We start from the raw sequence: 18858 nt of genomic DNA, 5'->3' as shown, positions 1-18858 counted from the left end.
TAGTCAAGAGACTTCCAGCATTTTAACCCCAGCTCTGGCATTAACTCACTGACTTTGGGATGGTAGAGTTGAGAGCTGGAGAAGAGAGTTCCCATTGACCCCCCCCAAGGTATTTACTGTCTTCACCACTTAGGTGGCATTAACTATGTGCTAAGTTTCATTACTATTTATCATTCTATGTGTATCTCTTCTCCATCAGTACGCTGGCTGTTCATGGTGATAAAGCATCCAGTGTTAAGAATAGTCATGTGTTATGAGGTAGTGAGTAGTACATGAAGAACCAGGAATAGAGATAACCTAAGGTCAACATCTGAGGCTGAGGGTCAAAGGGTTTGTAGCATCAACAGTGAATAACCAGTTCTAGAGGTGGGTCCTGTAGGCTGAGGAATCAGTAGATAGGGGCAGAAGATAGGTTGAGAGACATGGGGCAAACTGAGGTCAGGAAAGCCAAGGAAAACCAAATCAAGCCAAGAGATTGATTGGGCTCTGATGCAAGATCATGTGTCCGCCAGGTAGCTAGGTGTTACAATGGAACAAGCACTAGACTTGAAGTTAGGAAGGACATGAGTTCAAATCTTGCACTGGACACTTACTAGCTATGTGACTCTAAGCAAGTCATTTAGCCTCTATTTTCACCAGTTTCTTCAAATGGGGATAATAACAGCACCTACCACCTAGGGTTACTGTGAGGATAAAATGAGATATTTGTAAAGCACTTTGAAAACATTAACGGATTATATAAATGTGACTATTATTAATAGTACCCAGCCAGTATGTATCAGAAGTAGCAATTGAACCCAGGCCTTCATGGTTCTTAGGCAATTTCTCTATCCACTATAGCACTACTGCTTTACATTTTGTGCAAACAGGAGATTTAAACATTATTTATTTATTTTTAACATTTTAAATTTTTTTGAATTCTAAGTTTTCCTGCTCCCTCCAACTCCAATCCAACCCACTGAGGAGGTAAGCAATATGATATCAAATATACATGTGAAGTCATGCAAAACATATTTCCATATTAGCCATGTTGCAAAAAAGCAAGAAAAACAAAGTGAAAAACTTATACTTAAATTTGCCCTTATTTCATTAGTTCTTTCTCTTTGGAGGTGGACAGCGTTTTCATCATGAATCCTTCAGAATTATTTTGGATCTTTGTATTGAGCAGAGCAGTTAAGTCTTTCACATTTGATCATCACTACAGTATTGCTGTTACCGTGTACAACATACCACTAATTCTGCTCACTTCATTCTGCATCAATTCATATAGGTCTTCCTGTGGTTTTTTGAGAGCATCCTGTTTGTCACTTCTTAAAGCACAGTAGTATTCATCACAATCATATACCACACCTTGTTCAGCCATCCACCAACTGCTGAGTATCTCCTCAAATTTCAAATCTTTGCCCTCATAAAAAGAGTTGCTATAAATATTTTTGTACATATAAGTCCTTTTCCTTTTCCTTTGATCTCTTTTGGATTCAGACCTAGTAGTGGTATACTTGGCTCAAAAGGTATGCGCAGATATATAGCATTTTGAGCATAGTTCCAAATTGTTCTCCAGAATGGTTGAACTGGCTCACAACTCCACCATCAGTACATAAGGGCACCGATTTTTCCAAGTCCCATCTATTTGTGACTTTCCTTTTGTCTTATCAGGCTACCTGATAGGTATGAAGTGGTAATTTAGAGTTGTTTTAATTTGCATTTCTCTCATCAATAGCGATTTAGAGTATTTTTTTTTCATGCAACTATAGACAGCTTTGATTTCTTCTTCTGGAAACTGCCTGTTCATATCTTTTGATCACTTATCAGTTGGGGAATAGCTCTTATTTTTTATAAATTTGATTTAGTTCCTCACATATTTGAGAAATGAGGCCCTTATCAGAGAAACTTTCCATAACATTTTTATATTACTTCATTGTCTGTGATACCTTTTAGAAAAAAAAATTGTTTCCCTGATTATTTCTTTTAATTAGGTCTATTTTTGCTTTTGCTTTGTCTAATATTATGATTGCTACCCCTGCCTTTTTTTTTTACTTCAGCTAAAGCATAATAGATTCTGCTCCAGCCCCTTATTTTAACTTTTTCAGTGTGTGTTTTTCTGTTTTAAGTATATCTCTTGTATACAATATATACGTGGATTCTGGCTTATAATCCATTCTACTATCCACTCCTGTTTTATAGGTGAGTTCATCCAATCCACATTCACAGCTATGAATGATTACTAATTGTATATTTCCCTCCATTCTATTTTCTTTTGTTTTTCCTTCTCTCTCTTTTTACTCTGTCTCCCTCAAAAGTTAGTTTTGCTCCTGACCACTGCCTCCTTTAAGGCACTCTCCATTTTATCACTCTTCTTCTTCTCTTATCCCCTTTTGGATAAGATAGATTTCTATACCCAACTGTACGTGTGTGTGTGTGTGTGTGTGTGTGTGTGTGTGTGTATGTGTGTGTATTCTTTCCTCTTTGAACCAATTCTGATGAGAGTGAGGTTCAACCATTGCCTGCCCCTCCCCCCACCATCTTCCCTTCCACTGTAAAAACTCTTCCTTTGCTCATCTTTTATGTGAGATAATTTTCCCCATACTTCCTTTCCCTTCTTTTTCCCCCAGTGCATCCCTCTTTCTTACCCCACGGTTTTTTTTTAGATCGGGCCAATGCAGTTGACTCATACCTGTGCCCTTTGTCTATGTACACTCCTTCTAAGTGCCATAATAATTATAAAATTCTCAGGACTTACATGCATCATGTTCCCATACAGTAATATAAACAGTTTAACCTTATTGAGTCCCTTCTGATTTCTCTTTCATGTTTACCTTTTTATGCTTCTCTTGTATCCTGTATTTGAATGTTAAAGTTTCTATTTTGCTCTGGTCTTTTCTCCAGGAGTGCTTGAAAGTTCTTTATTTCATTAAATATACATTTCCCCCCTGAAGGATTATACTCAGTTTTGCTGGATGGGTTCTTCTTGGTTGTAATCCTATCTCCTTTGCCTTCAGGAATATCACATTCCAAGCCCTTTGCTGCTAAATCTTGTGTGATCCTGACTGTGGCTCCATGATATTTGAATTTTTTCCTCCTGTTTGCAATGTTTTCTCCTTGTCCTGGGATCTCTGGAATTTGGATATATTATTCCTGTAGTTTTCACTTTGGGTTCTCTCTTAAAAAGTGATTGATGGATTCTTTCAATTTCTATCTTATCCTCTGGATCTAAGATATTAAGGCAGTTTTCCTTTATAATTTCTTGAAATATGTGCTCTAGGCTCTTTCTTATCGTGGCTTTCATGTAGCCCAGTAATTCTTAAATTATGTCTTCTAGGTCAATGGAATAGAGACTCTATTAGGGAGTAGCAGAAGAATTTCCTTGCTACAATGGGGCCCCAAATTATATAAAAATTTGTAGTGGATGCGTTCAACATGCAGGGACAGAATATGGGCTCTCTCAGTTTTACAAAATACTTTTTCTCACAACCACCCTATCAAGTAGGAACCAAAAATAATTATTAAGGCAGGTAGGTGGCAAAGGGGATAGATTATAGACCTTGGAGTAAGGGTGACCCAAATTCACATTTCCTAACTGGGTGACCCTGGTCTAGTCACTTAATTACTTTCTGTCTCAGTTTCCTCAGTTGTAAAATGGGATTAGTAATATTAGCTATTGCTTATATAGCACTGACTATATGCTAGGCACTGTGCTAGATACTTTACAAACATTATTTTATTTAATCTTTACAACAACTTTGGGAGGTAGGCACTACTATAATCCCCATTTTACAGATGAGGAAACTGAGTCAGGCAGAGGTTAAATGACTTACCCAAGATGCCTCAGCTAGCAAATATCTGAGCCCTGACTCCAGGCCTAGAGCTCTACCCACTGTGTCCACCTAACTACCCTGATATAATACCTCTTTGCAGGGTTGTTGGAAAGATTAAATGACAAGCGTGTAAAGCATTTTGTAAGCTTCAAAGCCCTATACAAACCTATCTAGCACTATCATACCTATTTTTTTTCAGATAACCAACTGAGGAAAGAGGTTGAACGATTTTCCTGCAACTGTAATTTTAGAGCTAAGACTAAAACCCAGTTTGTGTGGCTTCAAGTTCAGGGCAGGTTCCATCATGCTAGTAGGCCTTCCCTAAAGAAATTGGGCTGGAGGGTGCCACTAATAGGGCTGAGGTGGAACTGCCCCCAGAGTCCTAGGAAGCTTGCCAAGAGTACAGAACAGGCAGCTAGGATCAGCTGTCTGGGTACAAACACACCTGTTATATGCCTATCAAAGGGCTAAGCCTGATGAATTTGGAGCCGGACGTAGCCAATGCCTATTCAAGTGTCCTAAGAAAAGAACACCAGACTTGAAGGAACATCCGTAAAGAGGTTCTGGGGTCATGACTGAGTCATGGCAGGCTCCATAATGGCAATAGAGTAGGCTGAGTAATGTGGCCTTAGGGAAACTCATTCAATCGGTCAATTAATCAATGATTATTTATTAATTGTCTGCTGTGTGCCAGACATTGGGCTAATCACCAGGGAAATGAAGAGAGGCAAAAGAGAATACCTGCCCTCGAAGAGTTTATATTTGAATGGAGACAATATGCAAACAAATATATCTGACTGCATCCTGGGCCATTGCCAGTCATCCTGACTTATGTCTTGCCACTGGACTCTGATGACTCTGGAGGACGGAGTGAGGCTGATGACTTTGCTCTGCTCTGCCTCACTTAAATCCAATTCACTCGCAAGTCATTACCCTCATGATGTCATTGGTCTTCTTAGAGAATGAAGGACAAACAATATGAAGCAAGCTATATATAGGATAAATAGGAAATAATTAACAGAGGGAAGGCCAAGTGAAACATGAGATTTTAGCTGAGACTTAAAGGAAGTCAGGAAAGGCAGTTGTTGAGACTGAAGTTATTTAAAAGCCAGCTAGTGATCTGCTGGTCAATTTATTCTTCAGTCATATGATTTTTTTATCACTCTGTATTGTTAGTGACTTGACCCATCTCATGTAATAGATTCATCCTAGGCTCATTATGCCTTAATTGTGAGGTGTAGTATTGGTAGAAGAGGGCAGATGCTGGAACTAGAAGCATCCGGTCAAGGTGGCAGAGATGGAAGGTTACTACTACAACATGAGAAAATATGGGGTTGGAAGTTTTAGCCAGAAAAGAAGCAGACTATGAAGAAATATGAGAAGAGATAGAAGTATGCATAGGGTGGAAGCATACCATTGATTAGTGGCAGTATGATCTAGTGATCAGAATCCTAGTAGGGAGTGTGGAGATTTGAGTTCTAGTCTTAACTTAGCTGATAACCAACTGTCTGACTTTTAAAGAAAAAGCAAAGATGAGGTAGCTACAACTTTGTGTCTTAAAGTCTTGCCAGATACTGAGCACCCCAAACGCAGTCTAGACTTGGTGCTAACCTCAGTGAGTCAGGACAGTCAGATATACGGAAATGATCAACAGCAATGGGGTTGTCCTAATGCAGCTCTGCCTCTGGTACAAGAGACCACTTAGAGCCTAAGCCTTCACACGAAGAATTACTTTACCAAAAACCTTCCACTCAATGACCCTCCCGGGTAAAAACAGTTTGTAAGACAAAGTAATGTTTATTTCCTCCTTGACCAAAGAGAGGCCACTGGACCAGATCCCAATTGTCCCAAGAGGACTTCTATATCTGGCATTATAGACCACTGTAAAAAATGGAGAGGGTGAGAAGAAAATAATGCCCCGATCCTCAGTGATAGTGATGAAGGCAGTGGTACCCAGCCTATAGGCTACAGTTTGGATAGCATCACTGGCAGCCAAAGGAGGAGGGCAATGTTGCTCCTTGGCTTGTAGGCCAGGAAGCTCTGATGCAAATGGGGCCATTTGAGTTGACTCTCCTTCTTCCCCACCCATGGCTGTTGTGAGTCAGGACAGTGTGAGACAGACTGGGACAATTTGATGGATTGGCCTCAAACTCAGCAGTGAGCCTTTTTGGGCAAAGGGTATATAAGCAGTTTCCTAATGATGGTGTAAGCAGGAAGCTTCTGGGATCTCAGGGAACCTTGTGAACTGCTTTTTACTGGGAGTTCACCAAGTTGATTATTGGCTTATGTTTTTTAATAGAGCTTTAACCCTTACAAAGTACTTTACAAACATTGTCTCATTTACTCCTCAGAATCTTATGGTTAGGTAGTGAAAGTACAATCACTATTTTTATGTATGAGGAAACCTACTATGTACTAGGCACTGTGGATACAACTCTGCTATTAAAGGAGCTATGTCCTAATAGGGAAAATAATATGTTTTTTTAAAAGATTTTATTCCAGGTAGAATTTTTTTGGAGGGGGAAAGGCAGGGCAATTGGGGTTAAATGACTTGCCCAAGGTCACACAGCTAGTAAGTGTGTCAAGGGTCTGAGGCTGGATTTTATCTCAGGTCCTCCTGACTCCAGGGCAGGTGCTCTACTCACTGTGGCACCTAGCTGCTCCACAATATGTTAATAGATACACGTACACACACACACAGAACAAACAAAATGCACAGTGATTAAGGGAGAATTAATAACTAGGAGATTGAGAAAGGTGTCTTGTAGAAGTTAGCACTTGATATAAACATTGAAGGGTGCTCAGAGCTCCAAGAGGCAGAAGGGAAAAGAGAAAGCTTTCCAGGCATTGGGGATAGCCTATGTAAAAGCATACAGTCAAGCAAAGGAATGTCATATATGGGGAACAATATGTAGTTAGTACCAGGGGTGGCTAGGTGGCAGAGTGGATGGAGTGCCAGGTCTGGAGTCAGGAAGACATGAGTTCAAATCCAGCTTCAGACATTTACTATCTGTGTAATCCTGAGCAAGTCACTTAACTCGGTTTGCCTCAGTTCCCTCATCTATAAAATGAACTGGAGAAGGAAATGGCAAATCACTCTAGTATCTTTGCCAAGAAAACCCCAAATGGGGTCATGAAGATTTGGACATGACTAAACAACAACAACAAAGCCGTTTGGTTTGGCTGGCATGTGGGGTACCTGAGAGGAAGTAACATGTAATCAACTTGGAAGGATAGACTAGGGAGAGCCAGATTGAGAAGGATTTCAAACATCAAACACAGGGTAGTTTGTTTTTTAACCTCAAGGCAATAGAAATTCAACTAAGCTTCTGTTGCCAAAGAGTTATGTGACCCTAGGCAAGTCACTTAACCACTTTGTGCCTCATTTTCCTCATCTGTAAAACGAGAAGGATGGTCATTGCATTGCTTAGAATTCTTAAGTCTTTAAAAAGTGTCCATTTTTACAATGTTGTTATAGCATATTGTTCCCCTGGTTCTACTTACTTCACTCTGCATCAGTTCATAGAAATCTTCCCAGGTTTCTTTGAAACCACCCCCTTTATTATTTTTTATAGTACTACCATGCATATTTGACACAAAGTTTTCTTTTTTAAAATTTTTTTGAGGTGAGGTGAGAGGAAGACAAAATAAAAAATTTCCAACTCTAAATCTATCATCTTATGATCATTTGTTTTGGTAGAGCAAAATAAAATATCCCCTTAAAAATTGTCCCTCAGTTAGGTACCTTGCTTGCATACGTCAAAATCCCACAAGCTTTCTTGAAAGAAGAAACAATAGATGTAACAAATAACTTTGTTCATTGACCTTCTGATTACTGATGTCAACAGAGGCTTTAAAAGTGATATGCTCACCAAAAGTGCTTGCTACCATCATGGAGAATGACCAGTGCAAGAAGTATTCCCCATTGAAGAAGTATTCCGTATAGAGAGTTAGGTCACTAATCTTGTTTTCAGATGACGTTGTGTTGATTTCATTAATCCCTAGAACACGGTAGACTCTTCTAAATTAGATTATAATCACTCAAAACAGTTTGACCTAACTCTTAACCCTGGAAAATGCATGACCTATAACATGTGAGAAGTTAAATAATATGAAGCAACAATGTGAGAAGTGTCCAAGGAGAAGATTTGATGATAAATTAAGTGAGATATAAGAGGTAGGGTTTGTAGGAGAGAGAGGGGTTTTTTTTTTGCATTGCAGAAGTCAGGGAAAGTCTTATGGGAGAAGACAAGAATTGGACTAGGCTTGAAAGGTTGAGGAAGAGTTGGTTAAACAGAATAGAGGGGAGAGTTTGCCAAATGAGAAGCCAAATGACACCAGCACAGGATTTTAGGAGGATTTAAAGCTGGAAGGACTTAAAAGATTTTTTAAGCTAAACCTTTTCATGTGAAGGCAAGAAACACCTACTATGTGCAGACACTGTATTAAGCGCTGGGGATACAGGAAAGAAAAAAACAAACCAACAGTTCACCGCTCTCAAGGAGCGCACATTCTAATGAAGGAATACAACAAGTAAACAACTATATACAAAGAGGATATAGACAGGATAAACTGGAGATAACGTTGGAGGAAAGGCACTAGCATTGAGAGGGATTAGGAGAGGTTTCTGTTCTGCAGAAGGCAGGATTTTATAGGTGAGAAAACTAAGGCTAAGACTTGCCAAAGGTCATGCATGCATCTAGTAAACTGCTGAATAGGATTGGAATCCAGATCCTCTGATGATGAACCGACGTGCTTTCTTGCATTTTACCTCTCAGTACAGGAGTGGGAATAAGCATGGATTGTTTGGAGGCTAGAGAGTAGAAGTCCAGCTGAAGTAGTGTGTTACGCTGTTTAATCTTCCCGGTAGAAAGTAAGTTCCTTGAGGGTAGGTCTTTACTTTGTCTCTGAATCTCCACTGCCCAGTACAATGTTTGGATTGAATTGGTTCATGAAGCAGGAGTAGAGGGAAATATGATTGGAAAAGTATGCTAGAATCCCAGATTGCAATCAGTTCCTTAAATGTCACAAGTGGGATTTTGTCTTGTGGTAACTAGGAGTCATTGATTTCTTTCTTTCTTTTTTGGACAGAAAAGTGAAAAGACAAAAATAGTGCTTTGGAGTGATTAATGTATTCCTCCGCTGAGACATTAGGAAAATAACCCCAGGGTCCAGTCAATACTCCCCTCCCTACCTTGATAGGTTGTCGCCCACTGTGAGCGAGCTGTGTCTAAGAGCATTTCGCAGTTCAATTCGCCAGCCTCTCATTTGAGACGCGATGGATGGCAAAGGCTTTCAGAAAATTAGACGTGGAAAGAGTCCCCACAAAAACTAAAGGCTGCTCTAATTTCCCACTGTGTTGGAAAGGAAAACACCATGAGGGCAGGGGTCGTTTTTAGCTTTTGTTTTTGTATGCAGTCCCCGCACAGTGCCTGGCACTTCCCAAGATTCTGCTCTTCTGTGGAAGGAAGCCCTTCTTTGTTCCTTTGCCAAGTCAGGCCCTCAGGTCCCCGTCCTGTGAATCTCTTAGGTGAAGCCGTTAAGTGACATGGGGGGCAACACACAAGAACTCATAGCCTGCAGAAAGAAGGCTTTAGCTATTTGCACTTGGGGAGGCAGGGCGGTGTAGTGGTGAGAACACTGGCTTTGGAGTCGGAGAATGAGGTTTCGGATCTTATCTCTATCACCTGTGTGACCTTGGGAAAGTCACTTTAACTCTCTGGGCCCCAATTTCCCCATTTGTAAAAGGAGGAAGTTTCACTCCCTTCCGGCCCTGGCTCCATGATCCTATGACTCAGTCTCTTGCTCCATTAACTGTGTGCTCTTGGAAGAGCTTCATTCCTCCCTTCTCCCCAAATCCCTGTCACAGGTCAAATACCAGCTGCATCGAATGGGGAAATGCTGGAGTGAGAAAAAAAATCCTTTTCAAATAAAGCCACATTGATTTTTTTTTGGAGAGGGAAAGGTGCCACAGAAAGAAAAGGCACCCAAAGAGTGTTCCCATTGCGTGATCCCTCCCTCCTCACTCCTGACCTATGCCGATGCGGTCAGACATCGATTGGCTTCCCAGCTGATAGATTGTGCCACTGATGGAGTCCTCAGAGAACGTGTAAGGAGCTCGAATAGTTGGGGCACAGAAGCCTAGCTCTGAGCTGAAGCTAAGGGGCAGCAGCAGCCTCAGCAGCAGCGGCGGCAGCAGCAGAGGCGGCAGCAACAGCAGCATGCGCTCTGACTGCCACACACCAGCTGCTGCTGCCACAGCTGCCTGGAACACACTCTGAAGACTCTCCAGTCCGGAGACAGGCTCCTTCCTAATTAATCTCAGCGAGCGGACGGCCCCTGTACTCCTAGTGGCTGCCAGGAGATGATGACTGTTCTTCCCACACCAAGTTGAAGGAGTCCCGGCTTTGCCTAATAGCTGGGGGAGGCAGGACTATTGAGAAGAGGAAAGAAAGAGAGAGGAGAGAGAAAGATGAACTGAAGAGTAAACATGTATGGCAATTACTCTCACTTCATGAAGTTTCCTGCAGGCTTTGGCAGTAAGTATGTCACTTGGACGGGGCTGACTGACCTTAATGTGAAAGAATGAGAGACAAGAGGAAGGAGGAATGTGTTGTGGTTTTTCCCTTATCCTTCCAGAAAGGAATAATTCACTGGGATTGTTAGAGCAAGTGTGTATACACAGGTGTGTAAGAAAGAAAGCTGAGACAGAAGGGGTGTGTGTGTATGTGTGTGTGTAGTGTGTGGAAAGAGGGAGAGAGAGAGAGAGAGAGAGAGAGAGAGAGAGAGAGAGAGAGAGAGACAGAGAGACAGAGAGACTGAGAGATTGTATATTGCATATAGCTGAGATTGTGTGGTGTGTGTAGAAAAGCTGAGTTGAAGAGGAGTATTAATGGGAGCTGATATGTGTGAGAATGAGTTACAGATACAATAGGAGCATTTATGTGGGAGCTAGTGTGCATGGAAGTAGAATAGTTAATAATAAAAGTATGGTTACATTCCTCCTATACCACTTATCAGGAAGAAAAGCTATTGTCAAAGGCTTTGAAAATATTAACTGCCATGGAAAGGCTTGCTAACAATGATAGGGTTGTTTTCTGGAAAAGTACCATTTTCTACCCATCAGACTGAAGTGTTGGGTGCTCTGGAAAAATAACTTGCCGTTGTATTTTCTTTCTTTCCTCTCCCATCCTAAAAATCTTGAATATCCCATCCTTCTTCCCCCCCCATGTCATGCATCACCATAATTTCCACCTCTCTCTCTCTCTCTCTCTCTCTCTCTCTCTCTCTCTCTCTCTCTCTCTCTCTGTGGGGGCATGCATGTAAAAATCTTATTTTTGGTAGGAACCATCCACCTGACTGACCAAGTTTTCCTATTGTGAGGAGGCAGCAACATGGACATGATATCACACATACTGGAGGTGTTCCATGGGCTTTTGTTCCAGTCTGGAGAAGAGAAGGCTGGGGGTAGGGAGGCAGTGGCAAAAGTCCTCAAACATTTGAAGTGCTGGCACATGGAAGAGACATTGATCTTGTCCATCTTGGCCCCACGAGACAGCTCTTGGAGCAAGGAGGGGAAGTCTGAGAGGGTCAGATTTAGGCTTGATGTCTGGAAAACTTGTCAAGCAGCAGAGCTGTTCCCAAGTGGAGTGGGGTGCCTCAGGAAGAAGTGAGATCCCCTTCGATTGGGCTCTTTAAGCAAAGGCAGGGTGATCACTTGTCTGGTATGTTATGAAGGGAATTAATTTTTTTTTCTGGGTACAGATTGAATTATGAGAGGTCCTTTTTAACTTCAAGATTCTTTGGAAGACTTTTTCCACAAAAGAACAATGGGTAGTTAGTTCAGTTAGAAAACAGTCCTCTTAGTGATAGAATCATCCAAATGGGTTGTCTGGTGGTATTTAGACCCGATCGTTGTTGTTCATCCTTCCTTCTTGAAGAGGACCAATGACATCAGGAGGATGATATCTTGACTTACAAGTGAGTTGGATTTAAGTGAGGCAGGGCTGTGCAAAGTCATCAGCCTCACTCTATCCTCTGGAGTCATTAGAATCCAGTGGCAACACATAGGTCAAGGTGACTGGCAATGTCCCCGGAAGCAGTGGGGCCCCAGGTTTTTTTAAGTTAAGGCCTTTCCCAGGTCTCAGTTTGTCTGAAAAAATGCCCATTCAGTAATTAAAGGCTGAGTAAGAATTGAGGCAGAAGATGGCTTAGTTTACCTTCATAAAAGAATTAATCTGGGAGAGGAAGACCCTCAGAGTTTCTGGCAGAACCATTTAAACCAAATAAATGACTGCTTGACTAGAGTTCTCACTTCTAGGCTGGTGGTTGGGGTTCCATGCAGTTCTGTGGCGTTCCATGCAGTCTGTAGTAGCCATAGTGGAGCCTTTGCCATGTGTCACTGGCAGACAGCACAGGGCAGAGAGACAACAGTGCCAGTGCCCCCCTGCCAAAGCTATATACCAATAGGATATGGACAAGATAAAATAGAGATAACCTGGAACTTACAGGGGTGAGACTTTACAGGTGAGAGAACTAGCATTGAGCCAAGCAAAGCAGAGATTTTTCTGAAGTCTTGAAGGCAGAATCTCTTCTCACTTTCTCACTGGACAGGTAGCCAATTCATTCAGAGGTATCTGCATCTAGAAACTCCTGGTGATTAGGGAGTGTTTCCTCTTGTCTTCCACCTTTACTAAGCAGGACATTTTTCCAGGTATTAGGATACCACAGAGTGGATCTGCACCCAGTCCAGAGAAGGGTCAGGTCCATGGGCAGTGGAGGAGATCAGTGTAAGACTGTAGCACAAGAAAGAAGGATGGGTTGGATTGAGGCTAGGTGGTGACTGATGAAGCTTTATACAGCAAGTTGGAATCTGTCTCCAGTCTCCAGTAAGATCCTGGGTGTGAAAAGACTTCTGAACCCCAGGGTCAGGGCATATGTCATGGCATGTGTCATGGACACAGAATTGTAAATAGCTGCTTTCTTTCTCTCTGAGTACAATTGCCTAAGGAATGTACTTATGTGGTACCATGCTTTTCCAGGACCTTCTAAGTTCTTTACTTATAGTAATTCATTAATACCAGCAATATTCGTTTGAGGCAAAAAAAAAATTTTTTTTGTTATTTTGTCAACAGCTTGGTGAAAAGCTAGGGAGGTGTGTGTGTGAGGTGAATTAAGGTGCAGTGGGGGGTGCAAATTAAGGTGACGAAAAATGAGGGGAATCTGAATAAAGCTTAGATTGTAAAGTAATATTTAGATTTCAATTCAGATATCCAGCATGGGGCTTTGCACATAGTAGGTGCCTAATAAATATTTGTTGAATTGAATCAAATTGAATTCAGGGGGTCTTTCTCCTAGATTCTGAATTTTTAGAGATTCCTTTTATCTTAAGGAGAGATCATCTCATTTTTCAAGTGAGGAAATAGAAGTTAATGACTTCTCCAAGGTCACAAAGCTAGTTAGTGGCAAAGCCCTCCCAAGGAAGAGCTTGAATCATCAGGGTTATGTTACTATTATATAAACTTAAAATCATCAAAATTATGTTTTTCAGACAGTAATATTATGTAAATGGGAGTAAGGAAGGCTTGTGTTCAACTCTGATAACTGTCACGTATTAGTGTGATCATGAGAAAGTGACTTAACCTCTCAGTGCCCCAGGCAGCTATACAATTGTGGTTTGATGGAGAGTGTCCACACTGGGACTTCCTCAGACCCATAAATGTGTAGGTCTAGATCAAATATATATATATATATATATATATATATATGCATATATATATACATATATATATGTATAGAGTCTAGATGTATTAGCCTATGACTCTATGTATAGAGCAGGGCAGGACCTTGCAGATAATTTAACCCAACCCTCTCATTTAAAAAATGAGGAAACAGACCCAGACAGGAGAAATGACTTGTCCAAAGTCACAAAGGTGGTGTCTACTGCAGAATTTGAACCAAGGTCTTCTGACCACAGAGCCAGTGATCTTTTCACTACGTCCAACCTTTTCAAATAAATACATGTAAATTAATTAGAAATATTACTTTATAAACATGAAAACAGGATCATTTTCTGAAGAACAAATGTAGCTGCTGTTAAGATAATAAAGACAAAAAAGATAATAATGACAGTTTCTATAAACATGGACTTAATTTGGTGATTGAGAGATTACCCAGTGTTTGGTGTGATTAGTTTTCGGTTGGTAAAAAGCACAAATTTACACACTGATCACAACATTCCAAATGTGGATGGGGATATAAGATATAATGGGGGTGGATGGGAGAGGAAGGCCAGGGAGACAGTTACCTAAGTTGTGAAGTATTTTCCTCTCAGACTCAGGAGAGAAAAACAACGAGGTTTGGGATTTGTACTGTTGATCTCCACAATTGTAGTTGAATAAAACTGGAAATTTAAGCCAAAGCGCAGGCTTAAGTATTTCAGACACAGGTCCTTAGCATCAGAGTGATATGCACTGGTCCAGGGCTTGAGGAAAACAGCGAGGGATGAATGACGGAAATGCCAGGACTAGATTAGAGTTTCTCTGTAGGCTCAACCTCTTGTTAACAAATTGCTCTGCTCTGCACATATGAAATGAGATGTGATTTATTTCCCCCTATTTTATAGATTGGCAAATCCAGCCACTTCAGACTACCATGACTCATTGCAGGTTCTCTAGGGAATCATCAGCACTCTGGAAATAACGTTTGGGATTTGTAAATGAGATCAGGTTTGCAATTGTCCAAAACTACCAGTCAATTCAGTGGTGAAAAAATATAATCAGTCATTAGATGGAAGCCAGCACTGAACTATTAGTAAAGGCAAAACACTCAGTCTGGTTGCCTCAGGTAGAGAGAGTCTCACTGAGCTGTTCCAGGCTCACATCATTCCACTTTAGTGAGTGTTAGAGGCAACAGGAAACCTATCTCCTTGTCTCCTGGCCATCCTCTGAACTTGGCAGCTGCATAGCTGAAGAATTATTGTCCCAGGGTGAGACAGTCTCTGCCTCCAGTCCTAGATCCTGTCTCTGAGAGAATGATAAAGAAAAATCCCTATTATCCCCTCAAGCAATTGCATAATACCCAGGGTGGAGAGAAGATTAAGAGGAAGGGGAGGCTTCCTCAGAGGCTCCAGCAAGTGATTATAGGCAGATTCCAGGAAACAGGAGGAAACCTTTGTTATCTTCAGTTGTTTTAGCACTCAGGAATCCTGAGAGGGCCACACACTGTAGCCTAGTCCTTTGGTAAATCCATTTAACTTAGACCTGACTTGCCAGGTAGCTGACACGGCCCAGTCATTCCAACACACAATCAGTCAAAATAATCAGACCGTGTGAATGTGAAGGCACAGCCTCTTCATAGGGAGAGAGAAAACCATGCCTAGGTCGCTTGGCTGCACAGACAATGATAGTATCAATAATAATACAATAAGGGTTAGAGATAGGGAATGAACCTGTGATTTTATTGACATAAGGAACTTCCAAATGAGGAAACTCTTTCCACCAGTGCAAACTGCCACCTTCTCTGAAACTTTTTGTCCAATAATAAGTTGTAGTAATTGACATCTATATGCACTTTACGTTTGCAAAGCATTTTACATACATCATATCATTGGAGCCTTGAAACAAATCTATGATGTAGGTGTTGCAGGTTTTATTCATGATGATAGATCAATCAATAAGCATTTATTAATCACTAGGCCCTGTGCTAAGGTTGATAATAAAAAATCAAAAATGAAACAGTCCACGTCCACGGGAGTGTTTGAATTCTATAAAGGAAGACAACACGTGCACATGTAAATAAAGATGTACAAAAGAGATGTAATTTATTTGTTGGCAGTACTACACTGGAAGAAGAAAGGTCTCGTGGAAGGAGCTAATATTCAAACTGAGCTTTTAAGGAAACCAGATATTCTAAGAGGTCCAGGTGAGGAAGGAGTACATTTCAGACAGGAGGCTGTGGCATGTCCCATGTAATGTACATGTGTGTATGTGTGTCCCATGTGTGCAAAGGCACAGAGATGGGAAACTGAGTCTGAGAGAGGTTAAAAGAAGGCTACCTTGGAAAGAGGCAGTTAATTCATGGGCCTGGTGATCTATGAGGCTCTGACTCGGCTCACCCTGATTCAATGAAGGAATCTCCCCTCCTCCTCCAAGAAAGATTGAGCCAGAGAGGCTTTTTGTGTAAGTGGTGGATTGGGAATTGATCATGACTGCATGATTACAGTTTACATAAAAAGTCAATTTATAAACTTTGATTAAGGAATATGCCCAGTATAATCTCTGTTTTACACCATTTTCAATCTCTATGGGAGATGGATGACCAAACAATAACTAAGGGAAGGAATTGCGCTGAGGGGATCTTGAAATCATAGGCTTAGAGATTCAGAGATAAAAGGGAACTTGGAGATCATTTAGTCTAACTGGCTTTTTACAAATGAGGAAACCAAGGCCTAGAGAAGCTAAGTGACATGTCCAAGGACACACATATAGCAAATAGTAGAAATGGTCCAAATCAATGCTGCCTTTTCCATTGAATTGCACAGTCACTTGGAGAATCTGCCCTATAGATTTCATAAAGGCCGTTGCCTTCAAACTTGGGGGACTCTTTTCCCCAGTGATTCTGAAAGGATGTTTGTGCCACTTTTCTACAATTTTAAAGTTGAGAAAAGAAAGGCAAAATGAGAAGAAGTGATAAAAATACACATACACACACATGCATGCGCTCATGCACATACACATACACAAACACACACACACACATCATCTGGCGCTACACAATCCATACGTGGAACCATCAGTTAGAGCAAATGAAGAAGTTTTGAATACTGTGGATAAATTCATTTACCTTGGCAGGAATGTCCACATAGATGATGAGGTCGATGCACATATTGCCAGAGTTTGGGAGGCTCCGAAGGAAAGTGTAGGAGAGAAGAGGTATTTACTAAACTGAAGGTCTACAGAGCTGTTCTGCTGACTTCACTGTTGTATGCTTGTGAAAACTGGACAGTCTACCAGCACCAGGAAACTGAATTGTCTATGTTTGAATTGTCTTAGGAAGATTCTGGAAATCATCTGGGAAGATATGATATTAGACACTGAGGTCCTTTCTTGAGCTAAACTGCCAAGCATTGAAATTCTGCTGTAAAGAGCACAACTCTGATAGGCTGGCAACATTGTTCAAATGCCAGACGTACCTTTGCCTAAAAGACTATTTTACAGAGAACTTATATAAGGCAAGAGCTCACATGGAAGTCAGAAGAAGCAATCCAAGTATACTCTCCTGTCTCTGAAGAACTTTGCAATTGATTGTGAGATGTGGGAGACACTGGCACAGGATGACCTGGCTTGGCATGCCCATATCAAAGAAGGTACTGTGCTCTATGAGCAAAGCAGAACGGTAGTAGCTCAAAAGAAAGGTGGGATGTACAAATTTAGGAACATCTCCACTCCGAATGTTCATATGGATGATTTGTGGTAGAGCCTTCTAAGCTCATATTGATCCGATCAGCCATTGTCAGACGTGCTATACCTTGACTCCAATGTAGTGATGTCATTTTGGTCTTCTTTGAGCATGAAGGGCAATAGCCAACAAACCATAAGCACATGCATGTGCAATGTATGTATATGCACATATATTTATATGTACGCATATATATATATATATCCACACACAAACCCATGTACCTGCCTGTACACATAGCTACATTACATATATGTGTGTATATATGTATATACACAAATGTATAATATTTATATATTTTTCTGAAGATTACCTTGTCTGTAATAGTCAGGCCCTGAATGGAAGAATTTATGGCCAACATCCCAAACCTTGGTTCAGCCCACAGACTTGTCATTTTGGCAGAGACAATGGAGTACATCTGTGAAGGAAGAGGAGAAGGAGGAAGAGAAAGAGGAGGAGGAAAAGAAGAAGAGAAAGAGGGGGAGAAGCAGAGGTGGTAATTTATAGCATGGATGAGAAATTCAATGGGAGTGCTCTAATCATGCCAGGTAAGCCAGAAAGAGCTGGATAGATTTGGAGGCCAATCATAGCAGCCCCTTTCTCTCTGCTTCTTCGCCGCTGAGACTGAAGCTAGTGAGGATGTTTAGAGAAGTCGAGTAGAAGGAACAGATACAACGATGTATCATTGATTATACTGGCTTATGCATGGTGGTGGGCAGAGTTTGCAGTAATAGTGTAGATAGATCTGAAGAATGAATGAATGAATGTAAAGGCAATTATTAAGTGCTCGCTATGTGCAAGTCACTGTGCTAAGTTCCAGGAATACAACTACAAAAAGAGAGACAATTCCTGAATTCAAGGAGCTTATAGTCTTCTGAGGAAATCAACCCACATGAAATAGTGGTTACTTTAGAATTGAGTTTTGATCTAAGAAGCCACAGAGATGGTGAGCTGATGTATATGACTAGGAGAGATGGTTAATGTAACAGTGCCTAACATGGTGGGTGATTGTAGGATGTTCACAATCACCTGCATCAGTCATAGTCATGGGGTTAGTCGTAGTGCCTGCTATTCCAGAGCCAAGATACAGCACCATCAAAGGGGAGAGAACAGTGAGACCTTCATAGGGCTCTAGTTTCAGGGAAGCTCTGAGGTTATCTAGTATAACCCCTCATTTTACATATGAGGTGACTCAGGCTGGCAAATTAAACAATTTGCCTAAGGTCAGACAAGTAGATGGTCAAGGGCTTTAATCTAGGTCCCCTGATGCCAAGTCCTGTGCTCTTTCCTTTGTACCATTCTGCCTTTCCCATATGCAGCCTGTTGATCACCCTTTCCTCCTTGATACTGTATTCTTTCTAGGTTTTCAGGACACTACTCTCTCCTGATTCTCTTCCTACCTATCTGACCAATCCCTCTCTGTCTCCTTTCCTGAGTTCTCATCCAGATCATGCCTTTAACTGTAGGTATCTCCCAAAGTTCTGTCCGGGGCTCTCTTCTCTTCTAACTGTAGGTATCTCCCAAAGTTCTGTCCGGGGCTCTCTTCTCTTCTAACTGTAGGTATCTCCCAAAGTTCTGTCCTGGG

The 18858-nt window shown here is 41.2% G+C and overlaps 1 protein-coding gene across 4 annotated transcripts in view; it reads left to right on the top strand.

The window, feature by feature from the left end:
* Positions 1-18858, top strand: part of RXRG (retinoid X receptor gamma) — a 160214-nt gene that overhangs the window by 63250 nt on the left and 78106 nt on the right. The window contains exon 1 of one of the 4 annotated variants that reach the window (XM_036753894.1): positions 10201-10354. The exons of 2 other annotated variants lie outside the window; for them this stretch is intronic. In XM_036753894.1, the coding sequence (XP_036609789.1) occupies positions 10306-10354 (49 nt within the window). In that variant the 5' untranslated portion in view covers positions 10201-10305. Of the gene's footprint in view, positions 1-10200; positions 10355-17766; positions 17822-18858 lie in introns of those variants that run through there. One more of the 4 variants, XM_036753895.1, reaches the window with a different exon arrangement.

This window comes from Trichosurus vulpecula, chromosome 4 (assembly GCF_011100635.1).
Source record: "Trichosurus vulpecula isolate mTriVul1 chromosome 4, mTriVul1.pri, whole genome shotgun sequence".
NCBI lineage: Eukaryota > Metazoa > Chordata > Mammalia > Diprotodontia > Phalangeridae > Trichosurus > Trichosurus vulpecula.
This window is presented reverse-complemented; position numbering and strand designations above follow the sequence as displayed.